This window comes from Sebastes fasciatus, chromosome 13 (genome assembly GCF_043250625.1).
Source record: "Sebastes fasciatus isolate fSebFas1 chromosome 13, fSebFas1.pri, whole genome shotgun sequence".
Classification (NCBI taxonomy): Eukaryota; Metazoa; Chordata; class Actinopteri; order Perciformes; family Sebastidae; genus Sebastes; species Sebastes fasciatus.
This window is the reverse complement of record NC_133807.1, coordinates 33,962,282-33,987,582: the sequence shown is the minus strand read 5'-3', so window position 1 is coordinate 33,987,582 and position 25,301 is coordinate 33,962,282. Positions and strand designations below refer to the sequence as shown.

The following is a 25,301-nucleotide window of genomic DNA, read 5'->3' as shown; positions in this document are numbered from 1 at the left end:
GTATGCAGTACATACTACTGAGGAACGCAGTATACAGTACATACTACATACTACTGAGGAACGCAGTATGCAGTACATACTACATACTACTGAGGAACGCAGTATGCAGTACATACTACATACTACTGAGGAACGCAGTATACAGTACATACTACTGAGGAACGCAGTATACAGTACATACTACTGAGGAACGCAGTATACAGTACATACTACTGAGGAACGCAGTATGCAGTACATACTACATACTACTGAGGAACGCAGTATGCAGTACATACTACTGAGGAACGCAGTATGCAGTACATACTACATACTACTGAGGAACGCAGTATGCAGTACATACTACATACTACTGAGGAACGCAGTATACAGTACATACTACTGAGGAACGCAGTACACAGTACATACTACATACTACTGAGGAACGCAGTATACAGTACACCGAACATACTACATGCTACTGAGGAATGCAGTACTTCCACCTGTACAGGTATTGTTTGATAACTCACCTGGGCGTCAGGGGGCTGAGTGCTGCAGGTCCTCCCAGTAAACTCCGCCCACTCTTGGGCTTGTTCTGTTTAGCCAATAAAGAGCCAGCTGACGCCATGGAAACCGTGTTACCCAATAGGGAGCCGGTCTCCGGGGAGATTAGGGAGGAGTCGATGTAGGAAACCGACAAATCAGACATCAGCTTTCCGTTGGACGACTCTAAATTCAAACGGTTCAACTCCTGGAGAGGAGAAACAAAGATCATTTAATCTGATTATCAGACTACAACCACCTCAGTAATCTGATTATCAGACTACAACCACCTCAGTAATCTGATTATCAGACTACAACCACCTCAGTAATCTGATTATCAGACTACAACAACCTCAGTAATCTGATTATCAGACTACAACCACCTCAGTAATCTGATTATCAGACTACAACAACCTCAGTAATCTGATTATCAGACTACAACCACCTCAGTAATCTGATTATCAGACTACAACCACCTCAGTAATCTGATTATCAGACTACAACCACCTCAGTAATCTGATTATCAGACTACAACCACCTCAGTAATCTGATTATCAGACTACAACAACCTCAGTAATCTGATTATCAGACTACAACAACCTCAGTAATCTGATTATCAGACTACAACCACCTCAGTAATCTGATAATTTAATCCTATAATCAGACTACAACTACCAGTAATCTGATTACCAGACCACACATATGACATGATTAGCTGTGTCCAGAGTGTTGGAGGTGCGTTTGTGTTACGTACCAGCGTGTCCTGGGGCGTCTCCATGAGGGCGGTGTCTAGGCGGTGCGAGGGGTTCTGGGCGGGGCTAACAGACAGCGGGGGCGGTGCTATAGAGGAGTTCTGTAGGGAGGACAACCTAAACACCTGATCTGGATCTGGTTTCTCTCCTGGAACACAGACCACAACACGTCAGTCACGTGATCACATGATCAGGTTGATTAGTGTCACCTGGTCAGGTGTGTGTGTGTGTGTGTGTGTGTTACCTAGGTGACAGAGGCTCTGGAAAGGCGACCAGAGGAACGGGTTGAGAGTTAAACTTCTCTGGAAACACTCTGCACCTTTAGCAACACGATCTGTCTTACTGCTCCGACAGACAGACAGACAGAGAGAGAGAGACAGACAGACAGACAGGCAGAGAGACAGACAGGTCAGCAATCAGTGTGTGGAACATCATCAACACCAGTAACAGAAGTGGTTTTTACCAGTAAATGTGTCCCAGTAACGACAGTGTGAAGGAGGCGGAGTCTCCAAACTCTGTGATGATGTCATCCTGACTCTTCTGTTTGTTTAGCACTCCACCAATCAGAACCTGTTCTCCTTCAGCCAACCTGAGAGACAGACAGGTGGACAGAGAGACAGACAGACAGGTGGACAGATGGATAGAGATGATGATGAAGTCATTTTGTTTCCACGGCAACAGTTTCATTTCAAATGCGTCTGAATTAAAAGCACCAAACGTCTGTTATGAAACGGGTTGGTTTACTAGATTAACTAGTTCTGTGTGTGTGTGTGTGTGTGTGTGTGTGTGTGTGTGTGCGCGCTTACTTGCTGAGTTCGACGCAGCACTTTGCCAACAAGAATCGAACCTGCGGTGTGGAGCAGCTGTGAGCCTTCAGCAGGCGGTACGCTTTATATGGCTTCCCAGAGCGGTAGTAACATGTAGCCAACAGGTACAGGGCCTCCTCTGACCTCACTGAGAGACAGACAGGTAGACAGACAGGTAGACAGACAGGTTAGCATGTAGCCAACAGGTACAGGGCCTCCTCTGACCTCACTGAGAGACAGACAGGTAGACAGACAGGTAGACAGACAGGTTAGCATGTAGCCAACAGGTACAGGGCCTCCTCTGACCTCACTGAGAGACAGACAGGTAGACAGACAGGTTAGCATGTAGCCAACAGGTACAGGGCCTCCTCTGACCTCACTGAGAGACAGACAGGTAGACAGACGGGTAGACAGACAGGTAGACAGACGGGTAGACAGACAGGTAGACAGACAGGTAGACAGACAGGTGTTACCTTCAGCGTAGAGTCTCTCAGCGAGGAAAACAGCGTCGAGGTAGGCGTAGTGGTTCAGAGCCTGCCACACTGCAGCCTGAACACAGACAGAGAGACAGACAGGTTATAGAGATGATGATGATGATGATGATGTCATATTGATAAAACCACAGTACTGTATACTGTTTACTGTATACTGTATACTGTGTACTGTGTACTGTATACTGTGTACTGTGTACTGTATACTGTGCACTGTGTACTGTATACTGTGCACTGTGTACTGTATACTGTGTACTGTGTACTGTATACTGTATACTGTGTACTGTGTACTGTGTACTGTATACTGCGTTTGTCAGTAGTATGTAGTAGGCGGTTTTGAATACAGCCAAAGATGACTAAAAATGCTAAGAGAGCTTGCAGTGAACATAGCTAACACGCCGCTTGGCGATCTCCGTGCATCGTCCGGCAAACTTACTTCACTTCCGCGTCAACCCTTTATTTTCCTCACTCCGTCTGCCTGAATATGCCAGTATTCACCCTCTGTCTGAAACGCTCCGGTTTAGCTCATTTCAATGGAAGTACAACGGAATTGCGTTGCTAGTAGGGATGCTAATTTTGAAAAATATTCTTAACCGATAACCGACCCCCGTTAACCGATTATTGCAGGTGCAGAGTCTCCAGTTCACCGTACGGGAGCGTTAGATGCTGCGTGTAGTGTCACAGACATGCAGCCACTTTCCCAGTAAATGTCTCCACCGAACATTTAGTTTAGTTTAGCAGGTTGTCAGCTGCGTGTCTGCCCGGCGTAACGGTACTCTGTCAGTCCAGTTCAACGGTACTCTGTCAGTCCAGTTTAACGGTACTCTGTCAGTCCAGATAAACGGTACTCTGTCAGTCCAGTTTAACGGTACTCTGTCAGTCCAGTTTAACGGTACTCTGTCAGTCCAGATAAACGGTACTCTGTCAGTCCAGTTTAACGGTACTCTGTCAGTCCAGTTTAACGGTACTCTGTCAGTCCAGATAAACGGTACTCTGTCAGTCCAGTTTAACGGTACTCTGTCAGTCCAGATAAACGGTACTCTGTCAGTCCAGTTTAACGGTACTCTGTCAGTCCAGTTTAACGGTACTCTGTCAGTCCAGATAAACGGTACTCTGTCAGTCCAGTTTAACGGTACTCTGTCAGTCCAGATAAACGGTACTCTGTCAGTCCGGTGTAACGGTACTCTGTCAGTCCAGTTTAACGGTACTCTGTCAGTCCAGTTTAACGGTACTCTGTCAGTCCAGTTTAACGGTACTCTGTCAGTCCAGATAAACGGTACTCTGTCAGTCCGGTGTAACGGTACTCTGTCAGTCCAGATAAACGGTACTCTGTCAGTCCGGCGTAACGGTACTCTGTCAGTCCGGCGTAATGGTAGTCTGTCAGTCCAGATTAACGGTACTCTGTCAGTCCGGCGTAACGGTACTCTGTCAGTCCGGCGTAACGGTACTCTGTCAGTCCGGCGTAACGGTACTCTGTCAATCCGGTGTAACGGTACTCTGTCAATCCAGATAAACGGTACTCTGTCAATCCGGCGTAATGGTAGTCTGTCAGTCCAGATTAACGGTACTCTGTCAGTCTGGTGTAACGGTACTCTGTCAGTCTGGTGTAACGGTACTCTGTCAGTCTGGTGTAACGGTAGTCTGTCAGTCCGGTGTAACGGTAGTCTGTCAGTCCAGATTAACGGTACTCTGTCAATCCAGATTAACGGTACTCTGTCAGTCCGGATTAATGGTACTCTGTCAGTCCAGATTAATGGTACTCTGTCATGTCGTAACGGTACTGTCAATCCAGATTAACGGTACTCTGTCAGTCCGGCGTAACGGTACTCTGTCAGTCTGGCGTAACGGTACTCTGTCAGTCCGGATTAACGATAGCGATGATCCAACACACAGTGTGTGTGTTTGTGCTACGTTAGCATCTGTAGCTCCGCTGGTAGCTTCGTGCTCCCCGTAGTCACACATACGGTCTGTCAGCGCGGCGTAACTTCAGCGAGTTTCCGACAGACCGTGTGTGTGTTGTCGGTGGCGTTCTAGCTGTGAACGTAGCTGTAGCAGACAGTGTGTGTACAGTTTATTTGTCGGTGAATAAATGCTACGAGGCTACAACTCCTCTGCTAAGCGAGCTATAGACGGGAGCCAACTTCCTGTATCTGTAACCCCGGCTCAGACTCTCTTAAAGTGGACCAGCATTTCTCTTTTAAGTGACGAGTTTGTCACCTTTTTAATTAATTATTAACATTTCTTTTGACCGTTTTTACCGATAGTGTTAATCGGTTAAAATGCTTAATGTCGGTTAACGGTTAGTTATTAACATCCCTAGTTGCTAGGCAACATGTTGGGTCTATATTTACTTCCTATCAGCTGATGTCATTCACATTCGCTGTAACCGGAAATAAACCGGGACACGTTTAGAATGTTTCGTTTAAAAATCGTGCAGTGGTCTAAGTATTGTATATTTGTGACATCACAAAGTTACAGAAATCCTGCCAGCTTGTTTCAAAGGCTCAGGTTCTGTATATGGGCTGTGTGTATGTCTCCATGGATTGAGCGTTTCCATACTTTCACAGTATTTATATAGCCCCCTAGACCGGCTTTATAATACAAACCACATGAATCTTCCTTTTTACAATATGGGACCTTTATCTACAGAGAGTCCTGATCCACATCAGCAAGATGTTCTACTTATACACAGTGACACACCGTTTAGTATTATTATTATCATCATCATGTACTCAGAGGAAGTCTGAGTTTTTCCTGGCCACAGCGCGCTTGGTGGATCTTGGTGGATCTTGTTGGGTCTCTAAACTCTGGTGTCCGGTCTAAGACCTGCTCTATATATAAAGCGTCTCCAGATAACTTCTGTTATGATTTGACGCTCTATAAAAATAAATTGAATTGAAAGTTGTTTCCTGTTCCATAATACTGATGTAACAGGCTACAACAGGAACACTGTGTGTGCAGATCACTGAAAGCAGATGTTTTGACCTGTGATCACCTGGTAACAGCTGGTCACAGATCAGACAGGTAACCTGGTTAGAGATCAACCTGCAGTGAGTCTCTATTGATCACAGAAACCTCCTTTATACAGTCTGACTGACTGCATCACAACACAGTATGAAGGGGTTATTATGGGATGCTTCTGGTGATGATGTCACAGATATGGAGATGATGTAAACCTTCCTTCAGCAGATATGTATACTGTCTGAGCTCCAGGCTGGTTTAACTGGGTGTAATGTTGTCTGACCAGCAGCTAACCAGCTGATGCTAACACTGCTAATGCTAACTAGCAGCTAGCTGTTAGCTGCTAGTTAGCATTAGCAACATGCTAACCGGTTGTTGGTTAACTTCAGTCTGACTGCCGATCTGAGTCACACCTTCACTATAAACTCAATATATTCCCTCCAAAGCCCTTTAGTTGTACTGATGAACTTTAGAGGTGATTGTCTGCGGTCTGAGGCCGCTCAGCTAGCCGTTAGCCTCGATGCTAGCCGGCTAACACAACTCCACTGGTTAGCATTTAGCATTAGCGATGCTAACAATACAAAACTCCATCTGAAATCTGGCTGATCAGTATATTAGTATAAATCCCTGCTCATCAACAGAAACACACGGCTATTTAAAATACTTCTAACCAGTCATTAAAATCCACTGATCTATTCGGCTTACATTTATTCAGTCAGACCTGGTTAGTTTGGGTGTAATATAAACTTTAATAAGTGTTTACTCTGCTGCTGCCGCCTCAGAGGAGCAGCTGACCTCAGCCGGAGCGGAGCACCGTGACACCAACATGAGAAGTTAATGTTGGATTATCTGATAAATAAAACACAATATGTGGATTCAGTTTATGCCGAAGTAAAGAGCGACGTCCAACAGATCACCAGAGCTCACCAGAAATATTCCACTACATTTATTTCGTAACCGAAACCAACGGAAACCTTAAAACTGTCATATTGTTAAAGGAGTCTGGTGTGAGCGGAACTATCTGAACTACAACCGAGCTGACGTTAACTAGCATTGTGTTGAAGTGTTGAACCAGACGGCTGCTGACAGACAGAACCTCTCTGTAATGATCCGCATTATAACACCAGTAACACGGGTAAACAGGCTCCGTGCTGCGGGGCCTGTGGCGGAGCTCCGGCTCTCAGCCCGGGGCCTGTGGCGGAGCTGCTCTCTCCTCCGGCGGACCGGAGCCGCGCTGAGGCCGCGGGACCGGGACCGGGACGAGGACCGGAGCTCCGAGCAGTTCCCGCTTCATGACAACGAGCTGAGGATGTGCGTTTACCTGGACAGGTTCCTGCAGCACCGTCATCCCGCTTCCAGACTCCGTCAGTCCGTTCCTGTCGTCTGTTTTCTCTCTTTTCTCTCCTCTCGGCTCTTTCTCTACTTCGGTCTCCAGGAGGAGCTGCAGCCGAACATTTGAACACACCGACCGTTACCAGCCGAACGCAGCCGAAGAATGCCGAGCGGGGTAGAAGGCTGGGCCGGAGATCAACGAGTGTCTGACGGAAAGAGCCGAAGCAGTTGAGGCGCCTACTGCTGGTGAAATATCAGATGTCTGGTTTAAATAATAAAAAAATAAATAATAATAATTATAATTCGTATTATTATTATTCTTATAATAATAATAATAATAATAATAATATTAATAAGTATTATAATTGTTATATATAGTTATGTATATAATTATATTATATATATTTATTATTATTATTATTATTATTATTATATAAACCACACAAGATATGTTTAACAGATGAAACCTTCAATGCCCAACATGAGACTAATATCCTACAATCTAGTGTTAAATATTACACAGAGAGTTGTGACTATCTACAACACGTGGTGTTTACTATCACAACTGAGAGCCAATCAGCTCTTTCATCAGTTGACAGCCAGCCGTTTCCCATCATGCTCTGGGTCTTGCAATCGGTGGAGAGCAGCTGCGGTCGCCTGGCTCTAAGAACTGCGACCGCCTCGACCTCGTGAGGTTATCGTTGCACTCATGTTCATGACGTCAGAGCGAGTCGGACACAAATCTAGCCGGCGTGCATTTTGCGCTGATGGATTCTGCGCTGTCCTGGCTCATCTCAAACGGGCCTATCATTTCTAACGGCTTGCGCCGCGCTACGACAGCTTTTCGCTGCATCGTGCAAAGCCCGACTTTGGGCGGTGCAGGCTGTGATGTGCAGCGAGCGCAGCTCAACCCGCATCTCTTCCACCGGGGAACAACATCATAGGTGTAGCTGGATCGTCATCCGGGTGGAAACAGACATGAAAAAGAAACCGTGAAGCTCATGAATCATCAACACACGTCTGAATGCAACACAGCACACTTTATTTCACATGAAGACAGTATGACATCACTTCCTGTTCACACAACTGCCATCGCAATAACATCAGAAAACATTTCATCATCAGTTTGGACTTCAGCACAGAGACACCGAACAGAGGCTAACACTAATGCTAACGCTAACGCTAGTAAACAGAGTCCGATAACATGGAGGCGGGGCTACAGAACACACGGGGGGCGGGGCTTCACAGTGGAGAGGCGGGGCTACAGGACACACGGGGGGGGCGGGGCTTCACAGTGGAGAGGCGGGGCTACAGGACACACGGGGGGCGGGGCTTCACAGTGGAGAGGCGGGGCTACAGGACACACGGGGGGGGCGGGGCTTCACAGTGGAGAGGCGGGGCTACAGGGTGCAGTTGGCTTCTGGAGAGAGTCGACATTTAGCCACCGTCAGGTAGGTCTCCACCTGTTAACACAAACATCATCATCATTACATCATCATTACATCATCTTCATCATCATCGTCATCACATCCAACCCCTCCTCTTCCTCACCTTGTGCATGTCTTTCTTGAAACAGGCCAACAGTTCGTAGGTTCGTCTCAGCGACTCGTCGGCTCCCAGACTCTGATAGTAGTTTCCGTACGGAGCGAGCTGCAGGGCAGAGCTATCAGGGAAGAGCTCTGCTCCGTCCTGATTGGCCTGCAGGATATCAGATGGTTCGTCACACGGGTTGGAGGTTTATATTTAATTAGTGTTTACAATATGATTCATGTGCGTGTTCTCACCTCGATCAGCAGCAGGATTCCCGCCTTCAGTTGAGTCAATTTGGGGGAAATCAGGTTTCTGGGAGCCGAACCTCCAGACAGAGAACGGCTGGGAATCTCCCAAGACTCGACCAATCGATAGGAGATAGATAACAGCTTCAGGATCTAGAACCAATCAGACGATAGGAGATAAATAACAGCTTCAGGATCTAGAACCAATCAGACGATAGGAGATAAATAACAGCTTCAGGATCTAGAACCAATCAGACGATAGGAGATAAATAACAGCTTCAGGATCTAGAGCCAATCAGACAATAGGAGATAGACATCACAATCTACAACCAATGAAAAGTATTGAGTAGTATTGTGTAGTACTATGTAGTATTGTGTATTATAGTGTAGTATAGTGTAGTATTGTGTAGTATAGTGTAGTACTGTGCAGTACTCACGGAGCTGCGTTGTGTCTCGTGCTTGTCGATGGGGCTGATGATGTTATCAGAGTTGCAGTAATCCTGCAGGAAGATCTTGTTGAGTTGACGCTGCTCCTCCGTCTGCAGAGAGCTCTCCTAACACACACACAGTACAAGTACACACAGGGATGTACACACTGATGGTTAACACACAGTACATGTTTCTGTCCCCGTTGTCTCTTTCTGTCTCTTTCTGTGTCTTTTTGTCTCTTTCTGTGTCTTTCCGTCTCTTTCTGTGTCTTTCCGTCTCTTTCTGTGTCTTTCTGTCTCTTTCTGTCTCTTTCTGTGTCTTTCTGTCTCTTTCTGTCTCTTTCTGTCTCTTTTTGTCTCTTTCCGTCTCTTTCTGTGTCTTTCTGTGTCTTTCCGTTTCTTTCTGTCTCTTTTTGTCTCTTTCTGTCTCTTTCCGTCTCTTTCTGTGTCTTTTTGTCTCTTTCTGTCTCTTTCTGTCTCTTTCTGTCTCTTTTTGTCTCTTTCCGTCTCTTTCTGTGTCTTTCTGTGTCTTTCCGTTTCTTTCTGTCTCTTTTTGTCTCTTTCTGTCTCTTTCCGTCTCTTTCTGTGTCTTTTTGTCTCTTTCTGTCTCTTTCTGTCTCTTTCTCTCTCTTTCTGTCTCTTTTTGTCTCTTTCCGTCTCTTTCTGTGTCTTTCTGTGTCTTTCCGTTTCTTTCTGTCTCTTTTTGTCTCTTTCTGTCTCTTTCCGTCTCTTTCTGTGTCTTTCCGTCTCTTTCTGTCTCTTTCTGTCTCTTTCTGTGTCTTTCCGTCTCTTTCTGTCTCTTTTTGTCTCTTTCTGTCTCTTTCCGTCTCTTTCTGTGTCTTTCCGTCTCTTTCTGTCTCTTTTTGTCTCTTTCTGTCTCTTTCCGTCTCTTTCTGTGTCTTTCCGTCTCTTTCTGTGTCTTTCCGTCTCTTTCTGTGTCTTTCTGTCTCTTTCCGTCTCTTTCTGTCTCTTTCTGTGTCTTTCCGTCTCTTTCTGTCTCTTTTTGTCTCTTTCTGTCTCTTTCCGTCTCTTTCTGTGTCTTTCTGTCTCTCTCTGTCTCTTTCTGTCTCTTTTTGTCTCTTTCCGTCTCTTTCTGTGTCTTTCCGTCTCTTTCTGTCTCTTTCTGTCTCTTTCTGTCTCTTTCTGTCTCTTTTTGTCTCTTTCCGTCTCTTTCTGTGTCTTTCTGTCTCTCTCTGTCTCTTTCTGTCTCTTTTTGTCTCTTTCCGTCTCTTTCTGTGTCTTTCCGTCTCTTTCTGTCTCTTTCTGTCTCTTTCTGTCTCTTTCTGTCTCTTTTTGTCTCTTTCCGTCTCTTTCTGTGTCTTTCCGTCTCTTTCTGTCTCTTTTTGTCTCTTTCTGTCTCTTTCCGTCTCTTTCTGTGTCTTTCTGTCTCTCTCTGTCTCTTTCTGTCTCTTTTTGTCTCTTTCCGTCTCTTTCTGTGTCTTTCCGTCTCTTTCTGTCTCTTTCTGTCTCTTTCTGTCTCTTTTTGTCTCTTTCTGTCTCTTTCCGTCTCTTTCTGTGTCTTTTTGTCTCTTTCTGTCTCTTTCCGTCTCTTTCTGTGTCTTTCTGTCTCTCTCTGTCTCTTTCTGTCTCTTTTTGTCTCTTTCTGTCTCTTTCTGTCTCTTTCTGTCTCTTTCTGTCTCTTTCTGTCTCTTTTTGTCTCTTTCTGTCTCTTTCCGTCTCTTTCTGTGTCTTTTTGTCTCTTTCTGTCTCTTTCTGTCTCTCTCTGTCTCTTTCTGTCTCTTTTTGTCTCTTTCTGTCTCTTTCCGTCTCTTTCCGTCTCTTTCTGTCTCTTTCTGTCTCTTTTTGTCTCTTTCTGTCTCTTTCCGTCTCTTTCTGTCTCTTTTTGTCTCTTTCCGTCTCTTTCTGTGTCTTTCCGTCTCTTTCTGTGTCTTTCTGTGTCTTTCTGTCTCTTTCTGTCTCTTTCCGTCTCTTTCCGTCTCTTTCCGTCTCTTTCTGTCTCTTTTTGTCTCTTTCCGTCTCTTTCTGTGTCTTTCTGTCTCTTTCTGTCTCTTTCTGTCTCTTTCCGTCTCTTTCTGTGTCTTTCTGTCTCTTTCTGTCTCTTTCTGTCTCTTTTTGTCTCTTTCCGTCTCTTTCTGTGTCTTTCCGTCTCTTTCTGTGTCTTTCCGTCTCTTTCCGTGTCTTTCTGTCTCTTTCCGTCTCTTTCCGTGTCTTTCTGTCTCTTTCTGTCTCTTTCTGTGTCTTTCTGTCTCTTTCTGTCTCTTTCTGTCTCTTTCTGTGTCTTTCTGTCTCTTTCTGTCTCTTTCTGTGTCTTTCTGTCTCTTTCTGTCTCTTTCTGTCTCTTTCTGTGTCTTTCTGTCTCTTTCTGTCTCTTTCCGTGTCTTTCTGTGTCTTTCTGTGTCTTTCTGTCTCTTTCTGTGTCTTTCTGTCTCTTTCTGTCTCTTTCTGTCTCTTTCCGTGTCTTTCTGTCTCTGTCTGTCTCTGTCTGTCTCTGTCAGCTGAGGTAGACTTACGAACTCAAAGAAGAGTCTCTGGGCGACCTGGTGGAGGTGTTGAACTCTGCTGACGGCGATGGAGAACAGACGCTGGCCGTCTGTGATTGGCTGAGAGGAGACGCCCAGAGACACCACCGACAACAGGAGGACGACTGAGAGACGCAGGAGACAGGTGAGAGACAGACAGGTAGGTGAGACAGGTGAGAGACAGACAGGTGAGACGGGTAATTAGAACAGATTAAAGTAAAATAAAATAGACAAATAAAAACTAAATGAGTTCCAGCACTAATAAAACCATCATGTCTTACCTCGGTCCATGGCTGGTCTGGGATCAGTTCAGGTTCAGGTTCTGGTTCAGGTTCTGGTTCTGGTTCAGGTTCTGGTTAATCTGATCTGAGTTCAGGTGTCCGGGGCGTTCTGATGTATTCAGCTCAGAGTTTTGTGGTTTTATAGCCGAAAACTTGATGATTAAATTCATCAACAGAAACATGAACCGAACAAACAACCGCCGTGCGTGTGTGTGTGTGTGTGTGTGTGTGTGTGTGTGTGTGTGTGTGTGTGTGTGTGTGTGTGTGTGTGTGTGTGTGTGTGTGTGTGTGTGTGTGTGTGTTGACCTCTATTTAACATTAACACCTCAATAATAATATTTATAGAAGTGTGACGGGTGAATTGATTTGAGGTGAAAATATCAGAATATGAAGAACGAGGCGAGGTGACGTGGGAGGGAAACTTAATAATAATAATAATAATAATAATAATTAATAATTTAATAATAATTAAATTCTGTAAATCAAGAGATGTTTTATTTTTTAACTCCAAACAGACGAAGAGGTCAAAGTGAACATGGAGCCTCCAGAACTTCTGGACTCAAGTCTTTGTTTCTGATGAACAATGTTCTGGAGTCAGACACCTGAGAGATCAGATCAGTAGAGATCAGTAGAGATCAGTAGAGATCAGTAGAGTACAGTAGAGATCAGAGGAGATCAGTAGAGATCAGTAGAGTACAGTAGAGGTCAGTAGAGGTCAGTAGAGATCAGATGAGATCAGTAGAGTACAGTAGAGATCAGTAGAGCTCAATAGTGTACAGTAGAGATCAATAAAGATTGATAGTGTACAGTAGAGATCAGTAGAGATCAGTAGAGATCAGTAGAGTACAGTAGAGATCAGTAGAGATCGACCGTGTACAGTAGAGATCATAGTGTACAATGGAGATCAGTAAAGATTGATAGTGTACAGTAGAGATCAGTAGAGATCAGTAGGGTACAGTAGAGTACAGTAGAGATCAGTAGAGTACAGTAGAGATCAGTAGAGATTGATAGTGTACAGTAGAGATCAGCGACATGTTTCCTGTAAATCTACTAAAATACAGAACATCAACTCTACTGATCTCTAGTAGATCTCAGTAGAGTACAGTAGAGATCAGTAGAGTACAGTAGAGATCAGTAGAGATCAGTAGAGTACAGTAGAGATCAGTAGAGTACAGTAGAGATCAGTAGGGATCAGTAGAGTACAGTAGAGATCAGTAGAGATCAGTAGAGTACAGTAGAGATCAGTAGAGTACAGTAGAGATCAGTAGAGTACAGTAGAGATCAGTAGAGATCAGTAGAGTACAGTAGAGCTCAGTAGAGATCAGTAGAGTACAGTAGAGATCAGTAGAGATCAGTAGAGTACAGTAGAGATCAGTAGAGTACAGTAGAGATCAGTAGGGATCAGTAGAGATCAGTAGAGTACAGTAGAGATCAGTAGAGATCAGTAGAGTACAGTAGAGATCAGTAGAGTACAGTAGAGATCAGTAGGGATCAGTAGAGATCAGTAGAGTACAGTAGAGATCAGTAGAGTACAGTAGAGATCAGTAGAGATCAGTAGAGTACAGTAGAGATCAGTAGAGATCAGTAGAGTACAGTAGAGCTCAGTAGAGTACAGTAGAGATCAGTAGAGATCAGTAGAGTACAGTAGAGATCAGTAGAGTACAGTAGAGATCAGTAGGGATCAGTAGAGATCAGTAGAGTACAGTAGAGATCAGTAGAGATCAGTAGAGTACAGTAGAGATCAGTAGAGTACAGTAGAGATCAGTAGAGTACAGTAGAGCTCAGTAGAGATCAGTAGAGTACAGTAGAGATCAGTAGAGATCAGTAGAGTACAGTAGAGATCAGTAGAGTACAGTAGAGATCAGTAGGGATCAGTAGAGATCAGTAGAGTACAGTAGAGATCAGTAGAGATTAGTAGAGTACAGTAGAGATCAGTAGAGATCAGTAGAGTACAGTAGAGATCAGTAGAGTACAGTAGAGATCAGTAGAGTACAGTAGAGTACAGTAGAGATCAGTAGAGATCAGTAGAGTACAGTAGAGATCAGTAGAGTACAGTAGAGATCAGTAGAGTACAGTAGAGATCAGTAGAGTACAGTAGAGTACAGTAGAGATCAGTAGAGATCAGTAGAGTACAGTAGAGTACAGTAGAGATCAGTAGAGTACAGTAGAGATCAGTAGAGTACAGTAGAGTACAGTAGAGATCAGTAGAGATCAGTAGAGTACAGTAGAGATCAGTAGAGTACAGTAGAGATCAGTAGAGTACAGTAGAGATCAGTAGAGATCAGTAGAGTACAGTAGAGATCAGTAGAGTACAGTAGAGTACAGTAGAGATCAGTAGAGATCAGTAGAGTACAGTAGAGATCAGTAGAGTACAGTAGAGATCAGTAGAGTACAGTAGAGATCAGTAGAGATCAGTAGAGATCAGTAGAGTACAGTAGAGATCAGTAGAGATCAGTAGAGTACAGTAGAGATCAGTAGAGATCAGTAGAGTACAGTAGAGTACAGTAGAGGTGATGTTCTGTATTTTAGTAGATTTACAGGAAACGTGTTGTACTTTGAGAAAACAGAGTCAGATGTTTGATGTTTTTGTCCTCAGAGATGTGAATTAATCATCACTGATCTGAGGTCAGACCTTTAACAGAGAGGAGTTACATCACTCTAACTGAATGAATTCATGGTTGTGTGACACCGATAGGAGCAGATTCATGTGAACCAGGAGACACAGTAAACAACAGGAACAGGTTGATCTCCGGTAACAAACACTCTCTCTCGGTGCTCGTTCAGGATGAGTAGAAATATATTCAATTATTAAGTTATTTCACTGTAAAATGAGTTCACGTGTTGATGTTTGGATCCTCTTAAAGGGCCGGCGCCTTGCCACATGTATCTCTGGAACAATCATCAGAATGTGTGACAGTTATTATATATAATAACAGTTATTACGTATAATAAAGCAACGGTTTCATCAATATGTTCATCTTTGAGACGTACACACTGAAACACACATGAATTATAGTTATATATATGTCTGTCAATATCAAAGTAAGGCGACAAATCACCAAGTCACCTATATCTTAACTCTTATCTTTAATTCTCAGCCATAATCGACCTTTGTTCTTATCCTCAGCGGCGGCAGCGTCAGCGAGGTTCTCTGGTCTGACGGCTTTCTGGGTGACCAGGAACAGGTTCCCCGTCCTGGACCGTCGGCGTTCTGGAAGTCCATCGGCAGGTCTACAACGGATTCTGAAAAAGAGGATTTGATCTGGAGAAGTTGGGAATTCTTCATCAGCTTTGTTAATATGTGACAAAATGTTGTAGTACAATCCATATTTAGATATTGATGTTCGTCTGTGTGACTGATCGAGTCGAGGACATTTCACTTTCACACCTTTGACTTCTTCTATTGAACATTAAAGGAACCGGCTGCAGCAGCTAATCACTGGATGCAAGTCTGCAAAATTATTTTCTTTTTTATGAATAATATCGATCAAAATCACGGTTTAATTCACGGTGAGCATTACGCCAACAATAAATGCTCTTTTTAACCTGATTTTAGGGTTTTAGTCAGTAAAATTCAAGAAATTAGTGGCGATAGAATGAATTTGCGTTATCGTGTAAATTTAATACTGATACTAATTGGTTTTCGGATACGGAACGGATATGACGTCACGTTGCTCAGACTACCACAATAAAATCTTTGAGAAACTTATTTTCAAGCAATTATCACAATACATCAATTTATTTAACCTTTTATCTCCATTTAATCAGGCTTTAGACCGAATCACTCCACCACCACGGCTCTTTAAAATGTACTAATGATATGTTCTCATCCTTTGATAAAGGCCAACTGACAGGTGCAATTTAAATCGATCTTTCCAAGGCTTTCGATATGGTTGATCACTACCTCCTACTTGACAAGCTCTATTCTATTGGTTTAAATCAAAATGCTCTCCTCTGGTTTAATGCCTATCTTCAGGAGAGCAAGACGGGTGGAGCACTCTGCCCTCTGCGTACGTGGAGAGGAGGTGGAGAGGGTGGACTGCTTCACGTACCTCGGAGTCCACATTTCGTCAGACCTCACCTGGTCCAAAAACATCTCTCATCAGGTGGGGAAGGCCCAGCAGAGACTCTACTTCCTCCGGAAGCTGAAACAGGCTCACCTTCCTCAACACCTGCTGATCAATTTCTATCGGGCAACCATTGAGAGCCTCCTGACCTACTGCTGCACTGTGTGGTTTGCTAGCTGCACAGTGGAGAACAGGAGGGACCTGCAGCGGGTGGTGAGGATGGCGGAAAAAGTGATTGGGACCACATTACCCCCCCTCAGTGACCTATACACTGGTCGGCTCTGTAAGAAAGCCAGCTGTATCTCCAAAGACCCCACCCACCCTGGACATGTACTGTTTGCTCCCCTTCCCTCCGGAAGGAGATACAGGACAATTAAAACACACACCAACAGACTACGAAACAGCTTTTACCCACAGGCTGTCAAGTGTGTAGAACCCCCCCCCCCCAAAGGCTGAGGACACTAGCTGCTGAACCATAATTTGCACTTTATGATGATGATCCACTTATTTATTGTTCTGTGACTGAATGTTTTAATGTTTGTTTTTCACTGCAAAGAGCTGCTAAACTGTTTTTCGTTGTTTTCAATGACAATGACAATAAAGTATCTATCTATCTATCTATAATAGACGTCAGTGTGTTGTCATTCAAGGTTCTCAGTCGGACTATTTAATTGTTGAAAAGGGTGTTCCACAAGGTTCCACCTTGGGACCACTTATTTTTTCCATCTTTATCAACGACCTACCTCAAATATGCTCAAATTGTCTTGTTCATCTTTATGCTGATGACACTGTTATTTACATTTCTAACTCTGATATATTACAAATTCAGAATTCTTTACAGTTTGATTTTAATTTGGTCTAAAACTGGTTTCATAACAACAAACTTGCATTGAATAAAAAGACGTCCTGCAGCATGGTGTTTGGTACGCGACATAATCGTTCACATTACTTGGATTTGCATATTCATTTTGTTGATGGGTCACCCCTTGAGAAAGTGGATTCATTCAGATATCTTGGACTTTGGATTGACCGTGAACTCTCCTTTAAGCCCCACATTGATTTTATTATAAAACGAACATATGGTTGTCTGAGTTCACTTTATCGCTCAATTAATTGTTTTACTTTTGAAGTCAGAAAAAGAATAATTTCACAGTTGATACTACCTATTATTGATTATGCTGATATTGTCTATCAAAACATCTCTGATACTTATCTTAGGCCCCTTAATGTTGTGTATAATTCTCTTTGTAGATTAGTCTTGAGAACTCACCATTGTTTCATGTATGAATCACTTACTGTAATTGGTTGCAGCTGAAATCTAGAAGGACATTATACTGGGTTCAGTTTATTTTCAAAGGTGTTTATTTTAATGTTCTTCCTATTTGAAACAGTTTTTGGTTCCATGAAGATCTTCATATTCACTCAGACATAAATGCAACATCCCTCTTTCTTTGTCCAAAGAAGTTTCAAAGAAGTTGGAGGCAGGTCATTCCAATACAAAGCTCCATCAGACTGGAATCATCTCCCTCTTTCTCTGAGATCTACTACCTCTTTCCGCTGCTTCAGGACATCTTTATTTTCTCATCTTAAAACAACTCAATTCAAAACAATTCAAACTCAATTTATCTCAAAGCTATAGACAGAAAAGAAATCATAGAAATAGTTAACAAGTGCAAGAATAAAACATCTACTGATTTGAATGGAATCGATATGACGATAGTCAAGAAAGTCATTGACAGTATTGCAAACCCCCTAACCTACATTTGTAACTTATCATTCATAACTGGCACATTTCCACATAAAATGAAAACTGCTAAAGTTATTCCACTATATAAAACTGGGGACAAACATAATTTCACTAATTACAGGCCTGTATCTTTACTTTGCCAGTTCTCTAAAATATTGGAGAAACTGTTCATTGGAAGATTAGATAACTTCATTGACAAGCACCATTTACTGACAGACAGTCAATACGGGTTCAGAGCAAACAGATCAACAGCAATGGCATTAATGGAGCTAACAGAAGAAATAACCAGTTGTCTTGATAACAAGAAGTATGCGGTAGGAGTATTTATAGATTTAAAAAAAGCATTTGACACCATTGATCATGATATATTATTCAATAAAATGGAAAGGTATGGTATAAGAGGGGTAGTGCTGAACTGGTTGAGAAGTTATATAGGAAACAGGCAGCAGTACGTGCAAATAGGGGACTACAAATCAACATGCTCAGGTATTACTTGTGGGGTCCCGCAGGGATCAGTATTGGGTCCAAAATTGTTTATTATGTATATAAATGACATAGGTAGGGTATCAAGGACACTGAATTTAGTTTTATTTGCAGATGACACAAATATTTTTTGTTCTGGGGAAAATCTGCAGCAGCTTTTGGAGGTGGCCACAACAGAAATCAGAAAATTGCAACGGTGGTTTGACAGAAATAAATTGTCATTAAATTTGGACAAAACTAAATTTATGTTATTTGGAAACCAAAAAATAGACATACCAGGACAAATGATAATAGATGATGTGACTATTGAAAGAGTATATGTAAATAAATTTCTGGGTGTAATACTGGACCACAAAATCTGCTGGAAACCTCAGATAAATTATGTAAAAACAAAGCTGGCAAAGAGCATAGCAGTCTTAGGGAAAACAAGACACACACTGGAGCATAAATCACTGCACATTCTGTATTCTTCACTTGTATCACCATATCTGAATTACTGTGTAGAAGTTTGGGGTAACACTTATAAAAGCAACTTACAACCATTATGCATACTACAGAAGAGAGCAATCAGGATAGTAAATAATGTGGGATATAGGGAACACACGAACACACTGTTTTTGAAGTCACATGCATTGAAATTTATGGATTTGGTCAAATTTAAAACCGCAATAATTATGTTTAAAGCAAGACATAATTCACTTCCGGGCAATATTCAAAAAATGTTTTGTGACAGGGAGGGGGGTTATAATTTAAGAGGAAAATTTAATTTTAAAAAGCATTGTGTTCGTACAAAAAAGAAGAGTATGTGTATTTCAGTCTGTGGGGTGGATTTGTGGAATGGGTTAGGTGATGGGTTGAAGGGGAGCACAAATATAAATCAATTTAAAAAGCTATACAAGAAAGATATTTTTGGGAGGTACATGGTTGAAGAAGAGTTGTGTTAAAGGTTGGTTATATACTTTTTAACTGCGGATGTATTTGTGGGTTGTAAATAAATTTGGGATGCTGTTCATATATTCAACTTGGGATGTAAATAAATCTGAGATAGTTTTTATATTATATTATATTATCATTCTATGATATATGAGTTAATAGAGGAGAAGTGAGAAAGGGGTAGGGTAATATAAGTTTTTCTTCTACCTACTCCTTTTCGGACACTATAACTCTTGTTTTGTTTGTTATTATTTTGTATCTGTTTTTATTTATTATATGTTCGAAATAAAGTCTTTCATTCATTCATTCAACTCTGTATTTGCAGTGGATGTTTTCTATGTAATGCTGTTTTGTCTGTATGTGTTTTTTGTATTTGTGTCTATAGGACCCCCTCGAACATGAGATGCTACATCTCAAGGGGCTATCCTATCCTTTCAATGAATTCTGCTTAAAAGCGGTAACTTCCTTCTACGTCCACATATACTCAGATGAAGCAGATAGATCCATCCTGGTGTTAAAGCATCTGTTTAGAAATCGTTATCATTTTTTATGTCTGATAATGCGTCCATTGCAGCAGCTCTTTATTGATGTGTTAGAATATATTAAACTGTTTTATTTGGCATTAATTTATTATACTATATTAATTAATAATGTCCCCCTCCACCCTCTTTTGAGTATAAACTGACTGATGTGACTTTTTCTGTTTAGTGGAAAATGTTCTGATGACACCTTTAAACTCAGAGATGAGGGATGCAGGAGACAGTGTGGTTTCATTGTTTTCCTTAAAGCTTCAGTGGAAACTGAATGAAGCTGAATGAATGTGAATGCTGAGGAGTGAGTGAGGAGGACTTTCCTCTGGTGTCCTTGAATCATCACATTTATCTACAAACTGCAGCTGAAAGTCATTCAGAAAAGTTGTAGACAAAACCCTCCGATGCGTTCTGTGGTTTTCCTTCCTGTTTTCAGAGATCCTCGACTCGTCTGCGTCTCCGTCTCTTTCTGTCTAAACCTAAACTGAAGCTGAACTTCCTGCCTCGTACTAAACCGTCTCCCTGCTCTCTTCACGGTAAATGTAAACTGAACATTTCGGGGGTTAAACCGCACGTCGAGGAGTTCGATGAATGACGACACAGACGGCTTCGCTCTGATTCATCCGTCAAAATGGAACCTAATAACGTCTTCAGGGTGAAATCAGGGAAAAGTTCATGATTCAGCAAACTGATGTCTTAGTTTCCATCTTTCATTAACCCTTTAAACACTGTCAGCCTTTAAACCCTCATCACAGGTTCAACACGTCGATAAACTTCACTAATAAACTGATTTAAAACCTTCAGAAGAAGAAATTAATAAATAATGAACTAGAACTATCTGGTTCTTCTTCCTGTCCTGAGTCCTTTAGAGGGTCCCGAGCCTCAGGTTGGGAACCTCTTCAGTTTGTTTTTAATTAATTAACTCATTCATAATTAATTCATTAATTAATAATTGATGATTTAGTTCAGATATGTTAATGAGGGTTGTTAAAGGAATAACTACTGAATAAATACACAGACGATATTAAATATTACATGTTGGTATTTCTATAGTTTATGTGTGTTTAAAGAAGTAAAAAGCTACACACATATATACACACACATATATATATATACACACATATATACATATATATACTGTATACACACATATACACACATATACGTGCATACATACATGCATACATACATACACATATATACCTACATATACATATATACATATACACATATACACACACATTCAGTAAATATACACACATTTACGTACTTACATACACATATATACACACATATATGTAAACATATATATACACATATATACTTACATATACATATAACACATATATATATACACACACATATATACACATGTACACATATACACACACGCACACACACACACACACACACACACACACACACACACACACATATATATACATACATACATACTGTATATACGTATATATAGACACATATGCATACACATATACACATATATATATATATACATACATACACTGTATACATATATACACACATACACACACATATACATGTACTTTTCTTAAAGGATAAATACATTCTTAAAATTTACCAAATAAAATAAAAGTCATCCCCTTAAGTTTAACTTAACTTTAACTTAAGTTTAACTTTACTTTAAGTTAACTTCAGAGTCGCCTCGACTATAAAACATCACAGTTTAGTTTAAGATGTTTTAGTTTTCAACTAAATGGACAAATGAAAGAACTCTGATGTCTTTTTAGGGTCAATTGTCTGTCTACTATTATATTATATATATTTTATATTTCGCTTTTTTGAGGTTTATTTATTTATTATATCTTGTTTTTTTAGTTTTTTTACTGATGCATATTGTTGTTTGTCCTTTCCCCTTTAGTACTATCCCCTTTACTGCTGTAATACTGCAAATCTCTCTGCTGTGGGACTAATAAAGGATTATCTCATCTTCTATCATCTTATCTCACTTATCTTATCTTATCTTATCTTATCTTATCTTAAGGAGTATTCAACTATGACAGTTGGCTGTCAACATACTTTTGTGCAGGAGGTTTTTAGTGAAAACTAAACTATAAGTGTCCATAAGTATGTGGACACGGTTTGAGTCTAACTCCATGTTAATGGATGGAGCTGCAACGCTCAGGTGTCCACATACTTTAGGACATGAAATGATCCAGTTAATTTATTGTATTTTTGTGTTCTTATTGTATTTTCTATTGTGTACTTTTGTAGTAACAGTCATAGTAAGATACCTCACACACAGCCTGGCACCCTGGCACCCTGGGTGGTGGGGGGGTTGCGGTTGAGGTTGGGGTGGGGGTTGAAAAGGGAAATTTCCAAATTTCGTAGAACTTTTTGGATTTTGGTTTAAACACATCAGAGGTTTGAGACATCAGAGTTTCAGTTTCTGTCCGTCGAAGCTTTATTTAAACCACAAGATGTCAGGGATGCTCATCAGAACCACAACCAGCAGATCAACAGAGACCAGAACCTCCAGGACCTCCAGCCAGAGAACCAGATCAATAGAGACCAGAACCTCCAGACCTCCAGCAGACCAGCACCTCTCTACGGTGAGTTCATGTTTCTGATCAGATATTGTTTATTAGTTATCGATCCAGAGAGTTCATGTGAAACTAGATTTACAGACTCGTGAAACAAAACAATTCAAACTAACGAGAACATTAAATCTAATCACTTTATCACTAAACTGGGACTAAAGACCATTATAATATTCTAATACTTATTTTCATTTCATAATTTCATGATGATCTTTTTATTGGTTTAAAGTTACCTGTTTTTATGTTTTGTTTATGTTTTATGACGACAACATTCTGCAAAGTTTTTCAAATAATCAATAAGATAAAACAACATTTATAATTTTTTTTAACATATTAGTAGTAATGTGAATGTATCGTAATAACGTTAACAATGTTAATATATTAGTGATAACGTTAACAATGTTAATGTTTTAGTGATAATGTTAACAATGTTAATATATTAGTGATAACGTTAACAATATTAATGTATTAGTTATAATGTTAACAATGTTAATATATTAGTTATAATGTTAACAATGTTAATATATTAGTGATAACGTTAACAATGTTAATGTATTAGTTATAATGTTAACAATGTTAATATATTAGTTATAATGTTAACAATGTTAATATATTAGTTATAATGTTAACAATGTTAATATATTAGTTATAATGTTAACAATGTTAATATATTAGTGATAACGTTAACAATATTAATGTATTAGTTATAATGTTAACAATGTTAATATATTAGTGATAACGTTAACAATGTTAATGTATTAGTTATAATGTTAACAATGTTAATATATTAGTTATAATGTTAACAATGTTAATATATTAGTTATAATGTTAACAATGTTAATATATTAGTTATAATGTTAACAATGTTAATATATTAGTTATAATGTTAACAATATTAATGTATTAGTTATAATGTTAACAATGTTAATATATTAGTTATAATGTTAACAATGTTAATGTTTTAGTGATAATGTTAACAATGTTAATATATTAGTGATAATGTTAACAATGTTAATATATTAGTGATAACGTTAACAATGTTAATATATTAGTTATAATGTTAACAATGTTAATGTATTACTGATAATGTTAACAATGTTAATATATTAGTTATAATGTTAACAATGTTAATGTTTTACTGATAATGTTAACAATGTTAATATATTAGTTATAATGTTAACAATGTTAATATATTAGTGATAACGTTAACAATGTTAATGTATTAGTTGTTAACAGAGTAGTTGTATAGTGTGGTATTAGTACTTTACTGTAACAGAGTAGTTGTATAGTGTGGTATTAGTACTGTTACTGTGACAGAGTAGTTGTATAGTGTGGTATTAGTACTTTACTGTAACAGAGTAGTTGTATAGTGTGGTATTAGTACTTTACTGTAACAGAGTAGTTGTATAGTGTGGTATTAGTACTGTTACTGTGACAGAGTAGTTGTATAGTGTGGTATTAGTACTTTACTGTAACAGAGTAGTTGTATAGTGTGGTATTAGTACTTTACTGTAACAGAGTAGTTGTATAGTGTGGTATTAGTACTTTACTGTAACAGAGTAGTTGTATAGTGCGGTATTAGTACTTTACTGTAACAGAGTAGTTGTATAGTGTGGTATTAGTACTTTACTGTAACAGAGTAGTTGTATAGTGTGGTATTAGTACTTTACTGTAACAGAGTAGTTGTATAGTGTGGTATTAGTACTTTACTGTAACAGAGTAGTTGTATAGTGCGGTATTAGTACTTTACTGTGACGGAGTAGTTGTATAGTGTGGTATTAGTACTTTACTGTAACAGAGTAGTTGTATAGTGTGGTATTAGTACTTTTACTCCAGTAAAGGATCTGAGTACTTTCCGTAGTTTCTGCTCAGTTTTCAGACTTGATGAACAAACCGACGACAGAAACAGGTTTTAATCATCAAACTAACAGAACTCATCAACATTAAGAAGCGTCTCACTGACCTGAGAGGATTTTAACTTCCTGTCGTTTTCAGTCGAACCTAAACGTGATGTTTGTATCATCAACTGATTTAATGTTTAACTACATTTAGTAAAGTGATAAATTAGTTTACGGTAAACATGACGCTCAGCGTTCTCGTAATAAAGCGACATTATTTCCACATATATCGAGTTTCCTCGTCCGCCGCGGTCACAAACATCGAATGTCGGAGCAACAAGTGGAACTATTAGTCAGCCAATAGAAACACTGATTCAACGGTTTCATTTCAGAGCCTCCTGAGTCCTGATCTGACATCAGAGTCCTGATCTGAGATCAGAGTCCTGGTCTCAGATCAGAGTCTTAGTCTGAGATCAGTTTCACTCAAACATCATCAAGCAGCTCCACGTCATTAGTGTTGAAACTTTATATTATTAACATCATTATTATTATTACTATTATTATCATCACCATCATCATCATTATTATTATCATATGTGCAGACAGACTCTGGTGTGTTTAAGCTGCTTCACATTAATATTAATATTGATATTAATATTAATGTGTCAGTTTATTTAGACTGAAATGAAACTTCACTTGGTGGAGTCACCTCTGATCTGTCGCTCAATGTTAACAATGTTTATGTTGATATATTAGTAATAATGTTAACAATGTTGATGATGTAACTGTATTAGTAATAATGGTATTGTATTAATAATAATGTTAATAATGTTAATGTTTTAGGAAACAATTAGTAAACCTTTGATATGTTTGATCAAATTAAACGTTGTAATTTAGCATATAAAGTAAAAATCATCAGCTGTGATTCAGGACACATTTCAGTTCGATATTTAAGATGTCCTCATAAAGAGACGTAATAATTAATACATATTAATTCATATTTAATAAAATAATAACTTGTGAAAAGGTGTTGATCTCAGACAGAGTGAAGGCTTTAATTCCACATTTAGCGGGTTGTGTACCTGCATGAAGCTGCAGTGACTCACCTGGCGGAGGAGACCTGTCCTGGACCGGGTCTCTGCCTTTGTGGTTTGGATCAGACTCTCTAAGGTTTGATGACTCACTCAGGTACGAGGTCTCTATTTGGTCCTGACAGCATGCAAATCTGCTGCTCTGTGTTCCAGGTTACCTGAACGCACCTGAAGCTGCCGGCTAACACTGCACACCTGAAGCATCTCA

The 25,301-nt window shown here is 40.2% G+C and overlaps 2 protein-coding genes across 2 annotated transcripts; both read right to left on the bottom strand.

Moving 5' to 3' along the window:
* Positions 1-475: 475 nt before the first annotated feature.
* Positions 476-7,083, bottom strand: LOC141781379 (cell division cycle protein 27 homolog). Its single transcript, XM_074657095.1, has 7 exons — positions 6,851-7,083; positions 2,551-2,626; positions 2,078-2,225; positions 1,735-1,860; positions 1,516-1,613; positions 1,274-1,419; positions 476-727 (listed from the first exon to the last, which is right to left on the bottom strand). The coding sequence occupies exons 1-7, from the start codon at positions 6,875-6,877 to the stop codon at positions 503-505; spliced, it is 846 nt and encodes a 281-aa protein (XP_074513196.1). The 5' UTR covers positions 6,878-7,083; the 3' UTR covers positions 476-502.
* Positions 7,084-8,187: 1,104 nt separating this feature from the next.
* On the bottom strand, positions 8,188-11,988 carry gh1 (growth hormone 1). The gene is made up of 6 exons (XM_074657094.1): positions 11,826-11,988; positions 11,536-11,669; positions 9,074-9,190; positions 8,646-8,789; positions 8,413-8,559; positions 8,188-8,324 (listed from the first exon to the last, which is right to left on the bottom strand). The coding sequence occupies exons 1-6, from the start codon at positions 11,833-11,835 to the stop codon at positions 8,262-8,264; spliced, it is 615 nt and encodes a 204-aa protein (XP_074513195.1). The 5' UTR covers positions 11,836-11,988; the 3' UTR covers positions 8,188-8,261.
* Positions 11,989-25,301: the final 13,313 nt, after the last annotated feature.